This window comes from Lipomyces japonicus, assembly GCF_038497905.1.
Source record: "Lipomyces japonicus strain CBS 7319 unplaced genomic scaffold V1514scaffold_9, whole genome shotgun sequence".
Taxonomy (NCBI): Eukaryota; Fungi; Ascomycota; class Lipomycetes; order Lipomycetales; family Lipomycetaceae; genus Lipomyces; species Lipomyces japonicus.
The window spans coordinates 200,004-216,154 of NW_027117821.1; the positions used below are offsets into that span (position 1 = coordinate 200,004).

General features: G+C 41.1%; 9 protein-coding genes across 9 annotated transcripts; 4 read left to right on the forward strand and 5 right to left on the reverse strand.

Annotated features, from left to right (window-relative positions):
* Nucleotides 1–137: 137 nt before the first annotated feature.
* Nucleotides 138–1,566, reverse strand: V1514DRAFT_290969 (ubiquitin-conjugating enzyme/RWD-like protein). Its single transcript, XM_066925312.1, has 3 exons — nucleotides 1,167–1,566; nucleotides 1,025–1,104; nucleotides 138–976 (listed from the first exon to the last, which is right to left on the reverse strand). The coding sequence occupies exons 1-3, from the start codon at nucleotides 1,191–1,193 to the stop codon at nucleotides 262–264; spliced, it is 822 nt and encodes a 273-aa protein (XP_066784686.1). The 5' UTR covers nucleotides 1,194–1,566; the 3' UTR covers nucleotides 138–261.
* V1514DRAFT_327421 (HIT-like domain-containing protein) lies at nucleotides 1,440–2,830 on the forward strand. The gene is made up of 5 exons (XM_066926976.1): nucleotides 1,440–1,666; nucleotides 1,726–1,976; nucleotides 2,027–2,139; nucleotides 2,199–2,291; nucleotides 2,341–2,830. Exons 1-5 carry the CDS (start codon nucleotides 1,579–1,581, stop codon nucleotides 2,765–2,767), a joined length of 972 nt encoding a protein of 323 aa, XP_066784687.1. The 5' UTR covers nucleotides 1,440–1,578; the 3' UTR covers nucleotides 2,768–2,830.
* A 46-nt stretch (nucleotides 2,831–2,876) lies between these two features.
* V1514DRAFT_327424 (glucosidase II beta subunit-like-domain-containing protein) lies at nucleotides 2,877–4,826 on the forward strand. Its single transcript, XM_066926977.1, has 4 exons — nucleotides 2,877–3,117; nucleotides 3,215–4,171; nucleotides 4,228–4,459; nucleotides 4,546–4,826. Exons 1-4 carry the CDS (start codon nucleotides 3,018–3,020, stop codon nucleotides 4,766–4,768), a joined length of 1,512 nt encoding a protein of 503 aa, XP_066784688.1. The 5' UTR covers nucleotides 2,877–3,017; the 3' UTR covers nucleotides 4,769–4,826.
* Nucleotides 4,392–5,471, reverse strand: V1514DRAFT_327427 (4'-phosphopantetheinyl transferase superfamily). Its single transcript, XM_066926978.1, has 3 exons — nucleotides 5,186–5,471; nucleotides 5,008–5,099; nucleotides 4,392–4,957 (listed from the first exon to the last, which is right to left on the reverse strand). The coding sequence occupies exons 1-3, from the start codon at nucleotides 5,404–5,406 to the stop codon at nucleotides 4,845–4,847; spliced, it is 426 nt and encodes a 141-aa protein (XP_066784689.1). The 5' UTR covers nucleotides 5,407–5,471; the 3' UTR covers nucleotides 4,392–4,844.
* Nucleotides 5,472–6,147: 676 nt separating this feature from the next.
* Nucleotides 6,148–7,416, forward strand: V1514DRAFT_277761 (uncharacterized protein; the record flags this gene model as incomplete). The annotated part of the gene is made up of 2 exons (XM_066924967.1): nucleotides 6,148–6,984; nucleotides 7,042–7,416. 2 exons carry the CDS (start codon nucleotides 6,148–6,150, stop codon nucleotides 7,414–7,416), a joined length of 1,212 nt encoding a protein of 403 aa, XP_066784690.1.
* A 70-nt stretch (nucleotides 7,417–7,486) lies between these two features.
* On the forward strand, nucleotides 7,487–9,406 carry V1514DRAFT_304073 (uncharacterized protein). The gene is made up of 2 exons (XM_066925620.1): nucleotides 7,487–8,356; nucleotides 8,431–9,406. The coding sequence occupies exons 1-2, from the start codon at nucleotides 7,712–7,714 to the stop codon at nucleotides 9,265–9,267; spliced, it is 1,482 nt and encodes a 493-aa protein (XP_066784691.1). The 5' UTR covers nucleotides 7,487–7,711; the 3' UTR covers nucleotides 9,268–9,406.
* V1514DRAFT_327431 (uncharacterized protein) lies at nucleotides 9,314–10,857 on the reverse strand. Its single transcript, XM_066926979.1, has one exon. It carries the CDS (start codon nucleotides 10,690–10,692, stop codon nucleotides 9,454–9,456), a length of 1,239 nt encoding a protein of 412 aa, XP_066784692.1. The 5' UTR covers nucleotides 10,693–10,857; the 3' UTR covers nucleotides 9,314–9,453.
* Nucleotides 10,858–11,272: 415 nt separating this feature from the next.
* V1514DRAFT_327433 (mitochondrial 54S ribosomal protein uL24m) lies at nucleotides 11,273–12,691 on the reverse strand (the record flags this gene model as incomplete). Its single annotated transcript, XM_066926980.1, has 3 exons — nucleotides 12,456–12,691; nucleotides 11,609–12,378; nucleotides 11,273–11,490 (listed from the first exon to the last, which is right to left on the reverse strand). Coding segments are annotated over exons 1-2 (895 nt in total), but the record flags the coding sequence as incomplete, so codon positions are not given.
* A 1,208-nt stretch (nucleotides 12,692–13,899) lies between these two features.
* Nucleotides 13,900–16,149, reverse strand: V1514DRAFT_327437 (uncharacterized protein). Its single transcript, XM_066926981.1, has 4 exons — nucleotides 15,315–16,149; nucleotides 15,020–15,256; nucleotides 14,485–14,947; nucleotides 13,900–14,424 (listed from the first exon to the last, which is right to left on the reverse strand). The coding sequence occupies exons 1-4, from the start codon at nucleotides 15,856–15,858 to the stop codon at nucleotides 14,109–14,111; spliced, it is 1,560 nt and encodes a 519-aa protein (XP_066784694.1). The 5' UTR covers nucleotides 15,859–16,149; the 3' UTR covers nucleotides 13,900–14,108.
* Between the last annotated feature and the right edge of the window lie 2 nt (nucleotides 16,150–16,151).

Sequence of the window (16,151 nt, forward strand, 5' to 3'; positions counted from 1 at the left end):
TATGGATTTGCTATTGTAGAGAAAAAAAAACTACAAGTTACCCTGATCTCAAAACCTTAAACTCCCAACGCCCTTAATACTGTTTTGATGTAAATACAAAAACTACAATTTACATTGCTGAATAAAATAAAGAAAATTGGCGGTAATCTTAATATGACTACTAATCGTAGCCAGGTTTGAATTAATTAATAAATTTAAATTTCAATGCTTAATCTACTGTGAAATCAACTCAAAAATATAGCTCCAACAAAAAAAGCCCATCTATAAGTTTCCCGCGGTTCCCGATATCCTGGATACCACGACGCATGCCAGAACCGCTACACATACACATAATACCTTGTGATTCGCAAGCCATTTTCTTTCAATATTGGTTTCTCTGTTTCCATTATTCCCTGCTAAATTTTTCTTGCCCGCTGTCGGGGCGGCCAAAATTGACGTATCCAGTTTTCCGAAATTGGCCACGCGTTGATTACCGGGCCCGGCAGGCGGTCGAACTTCTGCTTGCGGGCTTGGAAACGTGCCCGGAGCATTAGCATTCGCTAATGTGGCTGATGCCGCATCGGCGGTTATTTGTCTGCGACGTCCTACGATAATGGGTTCGTTTTCCTTGGCCACGCTTGGGAATTCTTCCACAAACCGTCGGTTTTGTCGAACGTTCCATTCGTGCGATGACAAGGCTAGCAATCTTTTTTCTCGGTCGGTGGACCGAAGGGCGCCGGTTGTCAATTCGTCTGACGTCATGAAGCTCAGTAAGCCTGTCAGAATCGTGCTGACACTCCAAGCAGGATTCCACGTTTTGGGATGAAAGTCCGATATGGACAAGCATAGCCGTGTATTAGGTTGAAATCTGCCCGATGGAGTAATCATCCTTATAGCCGGTGGCTTGTACGGATACTCGCCTGGAAACGTCAACGTTCCATGATATTGCCCGCCCGCATATGGAGTATCTGGCGGTCCGGTAATGAGATAATGCCACCTACAAACATGATAAGTCTCAATCTATGATACATATAAACTCCCTTACACTAGAATATTCTTGTCGCTAGGGTGTGCAGTTATGAATGGCGGAGCGCTTTCTTGCATCATTTTGTACTCTCGCATGAGCTGCACAGCGGTTAGCTAGACCAAACCCAATAGCCATCTGAACAAACAAAAAATACACATACCCGACTGTGAGCAACTTTGGTAGCCATGTTTATGGGTATGTAATTCTGGTGTAGGTGAGTGCGCTTTGATGACGATCCAGTTCTCAGTTCTCGTCAAATCAAATAATGGAAAAAAAAAACGAAAGGCCAAGCACTGCTTCTTGCAGCAGCAGCAATGGTCTCTAAGGTAGTCGAAAGGCCTTTGCTTTTTTTTGTGTTTTTGGTCTTTTTTCCCTTTCTCGAATCTTTGTTTGTTTTGATTCGGTTCTTGAAATATTGTAACGTGGGCGATGACCGATTATGAATAACGTGGCGAACTGTGGCTCACGCCGCGCTTGCATGTAATTACGTATAGTTATCGATCAAATGCTCCGCATCCATTTGGATTATACCCCAGTTTAGATAATTCTACACATTTTTTATATACATAAGCATGTCTGCGGAAGAGTTGCAAGACGAACTTCATATCAACCCGACTGAACTTGTGCGCAAGTTTGAGTTTACCCAGATTTTAAATAAAGGTTGCATCTTCGCTGATCTGGTGTGCTATTTGAATCAGTATTGATTAACAATCATACAGATACTGGAAAGAAATCAATTGCGTTACTGGGCACAATCGAGAATGAGCCTGCCATAATTATTGCAGAAAAGACGCCGTTCGATTCAAGTGACGAGCAAGTCATCCGAGCATTTTCATCTCCAAATATTCTTTCCCACATTCGCCTGCTTGATAGTAATGACGTGTACCACTGGTACCTGGCATTGATCAATCAGTCAATTGATGAATCCCCAGCTGCAAAGCTGTCATTAATATGGCCAGCTTCTCAGACCGTAAGTCAGTGTCGCAATATGCATCAATTTGGTATGCTAATCGTCACAAGCATATCGACAAGTACGGCAAGCAAACAAAACATTTAATCATTGAATCACCAGATTTATATTCAAATGTAACATTGCAATATGTTGAGAAAATGCGAGGAAAAAGAATACAATGGTATACAAGTTTGGTAGAGAGGTTTTTTTTTTGAAATATTGCTTCTGACCAATATTCAGGGTGAGAAACATTCTATCGCACACAGTTGAAGCAGATAGGATAATTTACGAAAATACAAACCCAGATACGGGATTTATATTACTGCCCGACTTGTGAGTACTGTCAAATATTTTATGCATTCGATTCTAATTGATCAAAAAGAAAATGGGATCGGAAAACACTTGATTCTTTATATCTGGTAGCTATTGTTCATAGACTAGACATTGCTTCGGTACGCGATCTGAAGAAGTCACACGTTGGCTGGCTCAAGACTGTGAGGTCCGAAATCATTCAATCTGTAACTCAGACATATCAAATTCCTGCCTCACAACTTCGATTATATGTTCATTACTTGCCATCTTATTATCATTTCCACATCCATGTAACCAATATTGAACATGAAATCGGTGGCGGTGTAGAAATCGGCAAGGCAATTCTTTTTGAAGACGTGATTATTAGGCTTCAAGAGATGCCAAACGATGCAAGCGGATTTAAGGATACGACCTTGACTTACTTCCTCGGAGAAAATTCAGAGCTTTGGGTTAACTATTTTTCCAAAATACCGAATTTTGATGCTTATCTTGGTTAATAATAACAATGAAAATATTTTACTTGTAATGTAATTGATAATCCAAGACTGATGAACGTTTAATTAATGCACACGCGAAAACTGGGTTTAAATGTTCTTCGTCGACCCCGTAAAGATTGAGCTACCCCGTTAGACATGTGGTGAAATTACCTTACGAATATTCATTTTGGTATTTTTTTTTGCACATACATTCACATTACGGTTAGACTTAATCTTTATTTATTTATTTTGTTTAAAATTGGTTTGAAACATGCGATTGTCTGCATGCGCCATTGCACTTGTTCTATCGACCCTCGCCAGTCAAGTATGCTGTGCGCGGTCAGTAGTCATCAGAGGAATCAGTAAAGAAGGTGCGAATTTCTTTTATTTAATGGTCATGATACGGTCAATTAATATTTAATATTGATATTAATATTAATTTTATTTTATTTTTTTGGCTACAAATAGACGAAGCGTTATACCAGCCAGATGCAAATGGTAATTGGGCTTGTCTAGGGCATCCTGAGATTGTCCTGTCATTGTCCAAGATCAATGACGATTTTTGCGACTGTCCCGATGGCAGCGACGAACCTGGAACGTCAGCGTGTCCCAAGGGCAAATTTTATTGTTTAAACAAGGGACACATTCCCGGAGTTCTTCCAGCATCCAGAGTCAACGATGGCGTGTGTGACTACGACATTTGCTGCAACGGATCAGATGAATGGGCTGGCATTGTCAAATGCGAAAACAAATGCAAAGAAATTGCTGTAGAGTATAACAAAAAGCAAGCAGAACTTAAACGGATTCAAGTGGCGGGATGGAATGCTAGATCGAAGCTTGTCACGAAAGCTGCCTTGCAACGCGCCAGTTTGGAGAAGGACATTCGGCAGATTGACGCGCAGCTTGAAAGTGCAAATGCAAGAGTCACGAAAGCAACCGAGACCTTAAAATTGGCCGAGGTCAACGCGTCATCTCGAGTTAGCAAAAAGGGATCCCCAGTTTTGGAGAGGGCCAAACAACGAATTAAAGAATATCAGGATGGGGTTCAAATTTTGGAAAAACATATCTCTAAACTTGAGGCACGGTTGAATACCGCAGAAGATATTTTGACAAGATTAAAAGACGAGTATAATCCTAATTATAACGATGAAGGCGTTAAATCTGCAGTCAAGGCATTTAATGAATATCGATCTAATCTTGCATCAGAAGAAGATATCGAAGAGTATTTTAAACTATTGGATGGTAAAGATGATGAAGAATTCTTTGCAGAAGAGGCGATCGATGTTGATCCAGATGTTGTTGAGTATGATTCTTATCTCCCTCTCGAATGGAGAATTTGGATTCACGATACAAAAACGCAACTTCGAGAGTTTCTCATCACTCACGGGCTTTTGGCTGATCGAAGTACACACGGCGAGACTGCAGGTACGTATGACCGTTTAGGTTTAGCTGAAGTGATTTTACTTATTTAATATTTGCAGGAGTCTCTCAAGCCAAGAAAGACTTAGACCATGCCACTAAAATTGCAAGTGATTTGGAAATACGGCAAGGCAATGTCCTCCAACAGTTAAACACCAATTACGGCCCAGACGACGTGTTCCGTGCACTTTCTGACGAATGCATAAGCAGTGAAAGCGGTGAATATACTTATGTTCTTTGCTTTAATGATAAAACGGAGCAAAAATCGTCAAAGGGAGGCATCACATCACTTGGGTATGTAATAATATATTTTTGCATTGACAACCAAACAAAAAAACAAAAAAACAAAAAAAATTATCAAGCTAATATATTGAATTTAGTGGGTTTGATCGTCTGCAAGATGACAAGCTATATTTCTTGAAGGGCACCAAATGCTGGAACGGGCCACATCGAAGTACTGTTGTTGAAATGCAGTGCGGCGACAAGAATGAAATTTTAACAGTTTCGGAACCAGCCATGTGTGAATACCTGTTTAAGATCATCACGCCAGCGTTGTGTGTCTCTCCAGAAGACAGCAAACAACCAGCAAAGGATGAGCTTTGAGTTGGATGCAGTAGTTCACATCTCTAGTTTGTATAGAAATAGGAAAAGAATAAAAAAACAAAATTTCGTATATCAATCATCGAGGAAGCCGGAGAACAATTGCCAAAACAAAATCTCCATCATGAGTGACCGTGACCAGAAACTCTTCATTTGCTTTTACATGAGGCCCTAATATGACAGGCTTTCGGTCTAAATCAATCAGCCAGGGCAACAAAAATACGTTAACTTCTATAACATACGAACTAAATCAACTGTACCCCACTCTACCATTTGAAAGCCGGTCTGCCGTTCATTATCCAATGCCTTAAACAAAGCCTCTTTTGTAGCCCAACTTTAAAAAAGCGTTCCAAAGTCAACAAAGTTATAATTGTTTGAGGGTTTTCAATCTTTCTTTTTTTTTTTTTCAATTTATCTTACCATCGTGCCAAGAAAAGATCATGCTGCTCCGGTTTTAATTTCGAAGCTCGAACAATCTCATCGCCAAATAGTATTCGTCTCGCAAGCTTGGTGCGATACTTGGGGTTTCGAGCCAACATTTGCGTAAGCCGAGAAACTTGAATAAGATCAGTTCCAACACCTCTCACATTTCCATACGAATCTTTCACTGCCTTATTTGCAAATTCAGCTAATCTTTTCATATGCAAATTAGTCAAATATTTGGCTGAAATGGCTTTTTTTTTTATATGAACAAATTCCTGTTTGGAACTAGTTTAGATTAGTTTGTAGTTATTTATTCCCAATGCAGAATTACCCTGAATTATTTTTTTTTTTACGTTGGGAGGTAATTTCATATCAAGACTTCAGCCGGTGGCCAAAAATTAAAACAAGGAAATTGTGAAAATCTTTGGAATTGAATGGCTACGACATTAAAAAAGACCGCCAACAAGGAAATTGGGTTAAGCAGTGAGGAAGATAAGTTGTCAAGTTCGAAAAAGTCGGCTCGGACTTCAAGAAGCGCATCCGTCTCCAGCACTGCCAGCTCCAAAATGTCGTCGTCAAAAAACACGACGCCAAGTGGAAGCGAAAATACTACGCCTGCGGTCAAGAAGACGAAGAATAAAAGACGTAACCGGATACGAACGTTGAAGAAACGAGAAGAAGCACTTCAAAAATTGGAAACAAGTGTTTCTAAAAAATTGAAATCACGACAACACACAGAAAATACTGAAGATGATTCGACAAATTCGAATCAATTTGGATCATTAGAAGCAACTGAAGTTGACTTAGACGATATAATAAATCAATCAGTTACACCGGACATATCATTAGACGAGCCTGCAATAAATGTTACAGTTAATTCATTTTCGAAAGACGACGTCAGAGATACCCAGAGCTCCAAAGACGTTCCAAAAGAAGAAACTGCACATATAGATACGGCAATGGATGATGCGAAAAGCAAAGAATTTTCTACTGAAAACGATTTTATTGCATTTGATTTTTCAGAAGATGCGTTTGATGACAATTCGGAAGATTCCGACGAGAATGATAACAATGATGAAACTGCAGGTGACTCCAAAAATGGCAAGCCAAAACGTGGCATTTTATCAAAAATTGCTGGCGCACTCAAGATTCCGGATAGCAGAGGCAAAAAGCGCAAAAGGTCAGAGGAGGAAGATATTCATGTGATCGCGCCCTGGATTGTTGGACGGGACTATTCGCGACAACCTGAAGTGGCAACGTGGTTGCATAAGGAGATCAAGGACTTTGTGACTTATATTACGCCAGAAAATGAAAACTACAGATCTCGGAGCGGAGTCGTAGATCGAGTACAAAAGAAAGTAAAGCAGCTTTGGGGTGATGCCACGCTATGTGTATTCGGCTCGTTCGCAACCAATCTTTATCTTCCTGATTCGGATATTGACATGGTAGTTTTGTCAGATCATGGTGGATACGATAATAGGTCTAGTTTATATGAGCTTGCGAATGCAATGAAGGCCGCTGGCGTCGCAATCAATGTTGAAGTAATTGCAAAAGCAAAAGTGCCAATCATCAAATATACAGATCGTGAGACCGGCATAAACGTTGACATATCATTTGAAAAACGAGGCGGAGTGGTTGCGGCGCATACGATTTGTGAATGGCTAGATTCCACACCAGGATTAAAAGAACTGGTTTTAGTGGTGAAATATTTTTTAGCAAAGAGAGATCTAAACAGTGTTCCAGACGGCGGGTTAGGTGGATTTGCAGTTATATGCATGGCTTATTCGTTTCTTCAGGTAAGCCGTCAATTAAGTTTTGGGTGAGAGAAAAGATTACTGACACGAAATTTAAAGATGCACCCTAAAGTTGCGTCCAATGAAATTAAAGCTAAAGATAACCTGGGAGTCTTACTGATACAGTTTTTTGAATTGTATGGTAAAAACTTCAATTACGATGCAGTTGGGATTTCGGTTAATGACAAGGGATCTTATTTCGACAAGAACAGGGACAAGTTGTTGCAAAGTCGGTCGAAATATTCATTAGTGATTCGCGATCCTAACGACGCCACAAACAACATAAGTCGAAGTACTTATAATCTTCGTAACATTCGCAGGGCATTTAGCGGAGCATACGATCTTCTGACTACTCAATGCTACGAAATGGACGGCCTGAGTAGAAAGAAGTGGAAGGACAAAAGTATTCTTAGTTCAATCTTGTACATTAGGTGAAAAAAATCAATTTGTCGTTCCAAACACGTAATCGCTTACGCAATGATTTACCCTGATAAAATCCCACCGAAAAAAAAAAAAAAAAAATTAAAACGCACGCGCGAGTCATTTGCTTAGACCCAAGAAGAACAGCAAGGGAAAACAGGTCAAGCATCGACAAAATTCTATGATTGTTTTGTTTTTGGGAAATTCATAGTTTTTTTTATGCGTTAATCGGGTGATTTTTTTTTTATTTTTTAAACAAGGAAAAACAAAGTTTTGGAATTTCATTTTTTTTTTTTTATTTGTTTTTGCCATGTCGTCATCTTCATATGTATCAATCAATGGGGCAAAGCAGCCGTCGATAACTAAGAATGCCCGAACAGAAAACAGAAACGGGCCTCCGATTATTTCTTCTCAATACGTGCTTCAGCCTCTGCCACCAGTAATTCCGTCGCCGTTGCCGTCGTCAGCAACAGCACCAGCCTCATCTGATCTGCAAGCTAGGCAATATGGTCCCGGGTTGCGACCAGCAACGGTAGTCTATCCGGTTACAGCAGGACCGGGATCAATTGAGATTGACGGCAACATTTTGAATTCTGGATTTCATTCCATTCCTGTGCCATCTGGCGGTGTCAATGTTTCCGTGCCCTCGTCCCAACCATTCCAATCGCAGTCGGGTTCGTCCACGTTTGGTCTACCGGTCATATCGAACGGTCGAAGGTCTGGCCCTGAGTATCGGCCTACAGGGGATGTGGTGGATGATCGTGTACGATCGGCGTCATCTAAAGATTTGTCGTTTGCGGGTAACAATCAATATCTGGAAAATGGTCAGGCTGCTGATGAGCCATCGGACCAGACCAGCCTGGCTGCTGCATTGAATAGCCTGTCAATCAAGTCAATTCGGTCAAGCCCAGATGCATCAGTGGTTAATGGAAACATTAATTCTTCTGATTCAAAGGTAAATTCAAAATTCAGGCTTAATATTAAATAAATAAATAAAAAAAAAATTTGATGCTAACAAAATGCTTTAAGGATTTGACATCATATATCTACAACGCTGGGTTTATACATGCAGCATGGGCAGATACTTTTCTCTCTATTCCCCCTCACACAAATCTTCGATTGCATGCTTTACTAGCATCGCGCTCGCCTCTAATTTATGAACTTCTTTCCGCGTCGGCATCCCAGGGCCCGCCTTACAACATTCAGGTCAACACTGTTGACCCCAACATTTCAACCGCCAGCGTGTCCATGACCATTGCAACTTTGTACGGTCAACCGATTGTAATTGAATCTCAATCGATCGAAATTGCAAAGGGCCTGATCGCAGCAGGAAATCTTTTCCGTCTTGATGACGTGGCCAAGGTTGGCTTGGAAAGTCTTCTTTCACAATTCAGTGTTGACAACTTGAGCCATCTGTTTTCATTTGCCTTTGAAGGAATTAGTAGAGGTGATAATTCAACAATTACGTATGAGCAGGTGGACTTGACGTATCCGGGTCCCTACCCTAGATATACGGCTTCCCTGATTCCGTCCTTGGTCAATTTTCTTATCCAGAATTTAGAGTCCAGCTTTATATCTCAACCAAATTCTGATATTGCGCTCAGGGAACTTCTTGTTTCCTTGCCTTTCTTTTTGTTTAAACATGTTTGTGAAAGTGAACACCTTAAGAGCGATAGCGCCAGTCAAAAGGAACGGCATGGGTTCGCACGAGACTTGATCGCCGAACGTGAACGACGACGACGCAGAAGTGGAACCGGAAATTTTGAAGAAGTAGTTGTTCTTGCATTCGGTGGTGGAAAGGGGGGTGTTGAAGTTATTCGCAAGCCTCTTGGACGGAAGAAAGTGCTTTGGAAGGCCGGGCAGTAGAGCTTGAGATGTTCATTTTTTTTTTTCACTTTTTACTTTTTTTTTTCATTTCTGTATTTTCATTTAAAAAAATTAATTTGTATTTATAGAAGTGCCCCTTTACCAGGTTTTACTGCTAATTACTCCTTTTTAACACCATATATGAATAAAAAGATATTTGTATTGTTATTAAGCCATTTTTGATTGCTATCGTGCTGATGGAGAGTTCGATTGAAATTCTTTCTTTCCCTGCTCTGATTCTTTCTCCAACTGTTCTGCTTCCAAATATTGTTCCCAATACGTTACCAAATCACCCTTTTCTTTCCTTTCAATTTGCAAATTCTCTTGCAAATCTTTGATTTTCTCTTCACTTTCTTGCAGCTTAGCGTTCCATTTAAGTTCCAATTGTTTTTTTAAAGCCGTTATTTTTGTTTCGTGCTTTTTGGAATATTGCAAATGAAGTTCCTTGGCAATCATTTCTAACCTGTCACTCTCTTGCTGACATTGTTGTTCCAATATTACATTTCGTTCTTCAGCTTGAAGTAAAGAACTTCGTAATTGATTCAATTCCGTATCCTTGCCCGCTAATTCTGCTTTTAATGTCGTAATCTCTGACAAAAGCCCAGCTTTCAAGGTTTCAACTTGACGTGATGATACTGTCGGAAGAGATCGTGGCGTCACGATGGGGAAATCTAAATCTAGCAGGCATGATTCTTTCCTTTTCGTGCCAGATTGAATTTGATTTTGCAACAGATTCGGACTACCAAAAACTGGTGATAATTTAAATTTATTTGATTCAGCTGGCGTGGCAAAATCAAGCAAGTATTCGGATGTCGTGCCTGGCACTTTTTTTTGACTACTTGCAACTTTGGTTTGCGGCGTGGTCAATTTTTTTTTCGTGATTGGCGTCATGATTGTATTAATTAGTGAAGATGATGGCTTCGGTGTAGCTTCTTCATCTGTAATGTCGTTATCGGATAAAATACCTGGTGACCCATGACTGCTGTCAAAATTATTATTCGTGGCCATACCAGGATATTGTTCAAACGGTGACGACGGCAAGAAACTGTCATCGTTTTCTTTATCTTCGACAATCTTTTTAATGTGTCGTCGAACCGGTGTTTTATTTTCCCCGTGATTAAATTTCCCTTTGTGACTACCGGTTGGCGTACGCATGTGTGAAGTAGTTGGTGTCCGTGTCGGAGACCTTGCCAACGATGACTTTCTTTGCTGTTGTGGAATTATCCGTTCACGATCTGAGGCATTTAATTTGCTGATTGATGAAACCGTAGATAATGAAGATATGCCGTGCTCAGATCTACTAGTCCTTAACCCATTTAAAACCCGAGGTGACTTGCTCGAGTCATGACTTTTTTTGTTGGCCAATAGTACAGGAGTTGTTGGCACCTTGTTTGGGGAATATTCTATCAATACACGTTCTGTCATGACTTTTTTAATTAAAACCCACAAAATGAGAAGAAAAAAAAGCACGTCGTGAGATGTATATCTATGGACAATACTCTGGAATGCGCCAAATTATTTTATGTCGTCACTTTTTGAGATGCGCAGACGCTTATACGTGTAAACAAACACTGTAGAACACGGTTGATGAGGCAACGCACTATATATACCCTTACCCACTAATACAATTCGTAACGCACACAATTGATAGCAATTCCAGAACAATTAATTCTAATCGACAAAATCTGTCTCGACATGATCATAAACTTGTCATTGCTTTTTTCCATAGTACTTTAATACCTTCCAATATCACAAGTTTTTTTTTTTTTTGGACAACTCAGTTATCTAAAAATACGTATTCGCCGTGTCTGGCTGTGCCGATACAGTGACTTCGAATTATAAGGGTCTTTTTGATAATACCGATCGATTAAGTCCAAATGCATAATCGGGGTTGGGTATCGTGTTTAACTTCTTCATAATACAAGTTACAGTATCATCGCCGATTAATTAAGTAATCAAGTTCTTTTCATAGGCGCAAGGAATCACATGTAATTATTACCAGAAAGCCTTAAGTGATTGCAAACTGACGAGTAGGTTTGCTGTTGCAGCGGCTAGAAAAATTCCCACAAAGTCTCAGTCGTAACGAGCAATAGCGGACGAGAAAAATACCTTACAACACGAGAGCCAGTCGCGTTTGTGTCTGGCGTGAGATCTGCCACTTATGAAATCCTTATATATGAGCACAGTAATGAACAAAATAAAGCGGGCATGTTCTGAAATTAACTAGAGAATCTGTCAATCTTGCATCTGGCGTAGGGTATGATTTCACTGTGCCAGAAAAAAGTTTTGTATGAATCGGCATGAAAAAGACAAAAAAGCCAAAGAAAAAACTAATACATACAATTGTATAAATTATTTATTTTTTCTTTTTCAACATTTATATGTACACATGAGACTTCAAAAATTTGTCTATTTCAATTTCGTGGCCTCGTGGGCCTTTAATTTCTCTGCAATGATGGCTGCAGTCTTTTCTAATATCCTATCCTGCGTACCATTATTAATCTTCCTTTGTTTAGTTTCCTTAATTTTTTTCGTTTCCCTGTAGTATGCTTGCCTGGCAGGGCTTAACGGCATTTCTGGAGGCGTAAGTCGTAACACTTCCTCGTCAGTCAATTCCGGCTTCCTGTATTTGGAATACTTATTAATCAACGAATCCAATGCTTTCTCAGGTACGGGAGGCATGTCCAAACTTGTAACGTAAAAAGTTCGTTCCCGGGCCACATCATAATCAGTGGCATAATGTCCATCCGTGACTGGGTTTTCTGGATCCGGCCATGGAATGGCAATGTCTGAAGATCCAATGTACCTTCTTTTAATCCATTTTTTAAATCTGTCATCGTAATATTTTTCGCCAAGACGGATATCCGTAACCGCAGTCTTGCGTTCCACGCCATCGTTATCGGGCAAGGAAACTATTAACCGAACTTGATCATGGTGGAAAGGCTTGTTGTACTCAACAACATAACTATTCTGACCTTCAGGCCAGCGGCTTTTGGGAATAATTTGCTTTACCAGTGATCCAACACCTTCTAAAGCCACCGCATTCTGATCAGCGACAATTTGACTCACTTTGCTAATATGCCCAGCAAATGGTCCCTCTTTGACTTCGACCTGTAAAAAAAAAAAAAAAAAAAAAAGTCAATTAGTTCCCTTTTCACTTTGAATTTCGTAAAGTTTCAATATCTTACAATATCACCGGTTGCAAATAAAAATTCATCCACTTCTCTTCCTTCAACCACACTCTGCAACACAAACTTGGGAGTATTCTTCTTTGCACGTGAACCTTTCAATGATTCTGAAGCTGGCACATTTCTTGATCTTTCCGTATGACGAGCTAATTGTCCAGCGACAGATAACTTTGAAGGTAACCTTCGAAGAGCCTGCATGGTCTTATGATTACTATGATTCTTGCAACACAAAAGCCAAAATTATCGTTGCAACGGGGATTGACACAGAAATTTTGGAGCCACACCAAGAATATGCGTTTATAATTTTAAACGTCACAGTGTTGTGCGCATAAGTATTTGAAAAATCAAATGAGCGCGTTTTCTGTACATAGTTAACTTTGGTCTAATATGGCAGGCAAATCTGATAGCCGAATATATACTGCGGATACTAATGCCTCTGCGACAGAGAACTCAAGGTCTGGAGATCTTCCGGGTGAATAATCTTGCAAGTTTAAATGTATTTATGCCCAATAATGAATACGTGCTCAGCGAAGAAATAGAGTAGCCATGTCTATTATTGGCTGCATGCGCAGTTTCTCTAGAAAGTTGTTTGTCATATGCATATATATATCAGCTTGCCGTTAAGAGGGGTGTGTGCTTTGTGGTTGCATCCGGATTGATAGTAGCCCATAGCCACATCAAGTGTGGAGAAAACATGAGAGTGGGCCAAACGACTAAGGAGGTCGGATCGCTGTGCTATTTCGGTACCGTGTTTTGATTCGATTCGGGGTTGTGGGAATGGTGGACGCACGAGTGCATTTTGATTTACCTTGGCAGCAAGTATAGTGCTCATCACGGTGGAACGAAGTGGGCAGGACCTCCAAGTTACTTCGAATTTAAAGTCTTGCCCTTTGGGCTAATAATGAATGGCACCCTGCCACCTTCACCCAAGCAACGCAATCTTGTCGTCACCCTCTGGACAATTTCGTACTCAATTATTTGGACGACTTTTTTAATTCATTACCCTAGCGAAGCGAGTAAGTTTTATTCGTGCTACGCAAAAATAAGGTTCATGTCAAGCAATCTGAAAGCGTTGAGTGGTTAGGTCACACCATCTCTGCCACTGGTATTGCCCCATTCCACTCAAACGTTAGAGGCTCTGGAGCAGCGGCTAGTGCCTCAAGACGTTAAACAAGTTATGGATTTTTTATCGGTCTCGCCGGCTATGACCAAGAGTTCATTGACCCGTAAAGACACCCATTCGATTGGTCTCGCTCATGTCAAGAGGCATTCATAAACCCGCTTTTCTTTCGCCTCCGATTTTAAGCCATTTCGACCCGCGATGTGCCTTGGCGTTGGTGGCGTACTCAGCTAAGTAGACAGCCTGGACTACGTGAGATCAGGAGCTTCGTGCTATCACAAGTGTAAACAAGTGCTCATGAGATGTTACCTGGTTAGGTTATGATTTGAGTAGAATAGTACTTGTATTATAAAAGGAACGTTCCCCCTGTATGCCCAGTTCGTGATCCCATACACTGTGAATTCTCGTACCCTGCTACATTGTCCTTACGCATACTGCTTGTGTGGTAGATAGATAGTTAAAAGACATCCAGCTCCAACTCAAGATTAAAAAAAAAAATTACAATGAGATTCTTATTTTTTTTTTTTTTTCGCTTACAACTTGGCCTTTAGTTTCTCGCCAGTGCCAAAGAACTTCTCGGACACGTTCTTTCTTTGGATCTTGCCCGTGGCAGTCTTCGGCATGATGTCAGTGAAGTACACTTTCTTTGGAACTTTAAACTTGGCAACCCGTTCGGCCAAAAAATTCTTAATGTCCGCCTCGGTTGCCTTGGCATCTTGCTTGAGCACAACGGCAGCGTGAACTTCTTGTCCGTACAATTCATCAGGCACAGCGAACGAAACAGCTTCTGACACGGCAGGATGTTCGAGCAAGACTGCATCCAGTTCTACAGGTGAGATCTTCTCACCACTAAATTGATCAGTAAATTTGTCATGAATGCTTATTTGAAAAAAAATCCTGTTAACGTACCCTCTATTGATTAGTTCCTTAATGCGACCGGTAATATAAACGTATCCGTCCTTGTCAAGCTTGCCTTGATCACCAGTGCGGAAAAAATTGTCCTTGGTAAAACTGCTCTCGTTGGCAGCCTTGTTGTTGCGGTAACCTTTAGTAACGTTTTTGCCCCTGATTGAGATTTCACCTTCCCTGCCCTGAGGGACTTCGTTCCCGTCTGCATCAAGAATCCTGATTTCGACGCCCTGACCGTGACCGACACTACCAGGCTTTCGCTGACCAGGAGGCAAGTCATTCGACGTCATTTGATGTGATGCCTCAGTCATGGCATAAGCTTCAATAACAGGCGCATTGAAGGTCTTTTCCAATTGGTGGAAAGTGGAAGGTGCCAATGCGGAAGAGCAAGAACGAATAAATCTAATCTCCGGTTTAGGATTGGGCGGTGGGTTCTTTAATAAGATTTGATGAATCGTGGGCACTGTGTCATGTTATTTGTCAGTTAAGATAAAACCACCAAAAAAAAAAAAAAAAACCGTGAGTTCAACGATACCAGCAGTATACCAGTTAGCCTTGTACTGAACAAAGTCCTTCCAAAACGTATGAGCGCTAAACCGAGAAGGAACAATAACTGCGGCACCGACGCTAAGAGGCGCAAGGAATCCCGCCAGAAGGCCGTGAACGTGGAAAAGAGGCATGACCAGAAGACCACGATCCTTGGCAGTGAAGTTGTAAGTGCTAACAATGTTCTTCATGGAGGTGGTCAAGTTTTCGTGAGTAAGGGGAACAACTACATGGCAGGAGTAAATTAGAGAAAGTGAACCAAAAAAAAAAAAAAATAAATGTACCTTTTGGACGACCGGTAGTGCCGCTGGTGTGCAAAACAAGGGCAACGTCATCTTTGGAAGACACAGTAGTCTTGACATTCTTAACAGGCACCCGGTTGCCGTCCAGGCCATGGAATGCCAAGCCAGACTTGTCAAACACGGCGGTAAAGATTTTGACACCGGCCTGACCGGAAGCCTGCTTGCCGACTGTCTCGGTTGCACGAATAACTGCTCTGGTATCACCACCGTTGGCGGGGATGAACACGACCGGCGCCGCCAGGTCAGTGAGGTAAAATTCGAATTCGGTTTGCTTGAGTGCCGGGTTTAACGGGGCGGCAATAAATCCAGAATAAGTGGCTGCCAAAAAAGCAATCACGAATTCGAGCGTGTTGGGCAACGCGATGGCGATAGCCGACTGAGGCGGCAAGTTAAGTGATGCCAGGAATGACCTGAAAATAGAGATTTGCGAGTTCAATTCCGCGAACGAAACCGGACGGGAAGCACCGGGAATGAAAATGGCCGGTTGCGAGGACGAGGCCGAGATCAGCGACTGAATGGTGGCCATGTTGTTGTTGTTGTCTTTTTTCGAGATGTATAGTCTGTGCAAGTATTATAGAAGTCTAAGCTACCTATAACTATATAGTGTATATGAAAAAATGGATATATATATAAAATATCAAGATATTGGCAGAATCTTTCGTTTGCAATGTCAAACGTTGCAAAACAAACGACAAACAATTAACAAGAAGAACTCCAAATAAAACCGTATAATCCCACCGCACGTTGCGCTGGTATGCGATTAATTGGTTTGCGAATTGGCTGGTGCACAGGAGGCAGGCAGGTGGTTGCTGAGTCCGT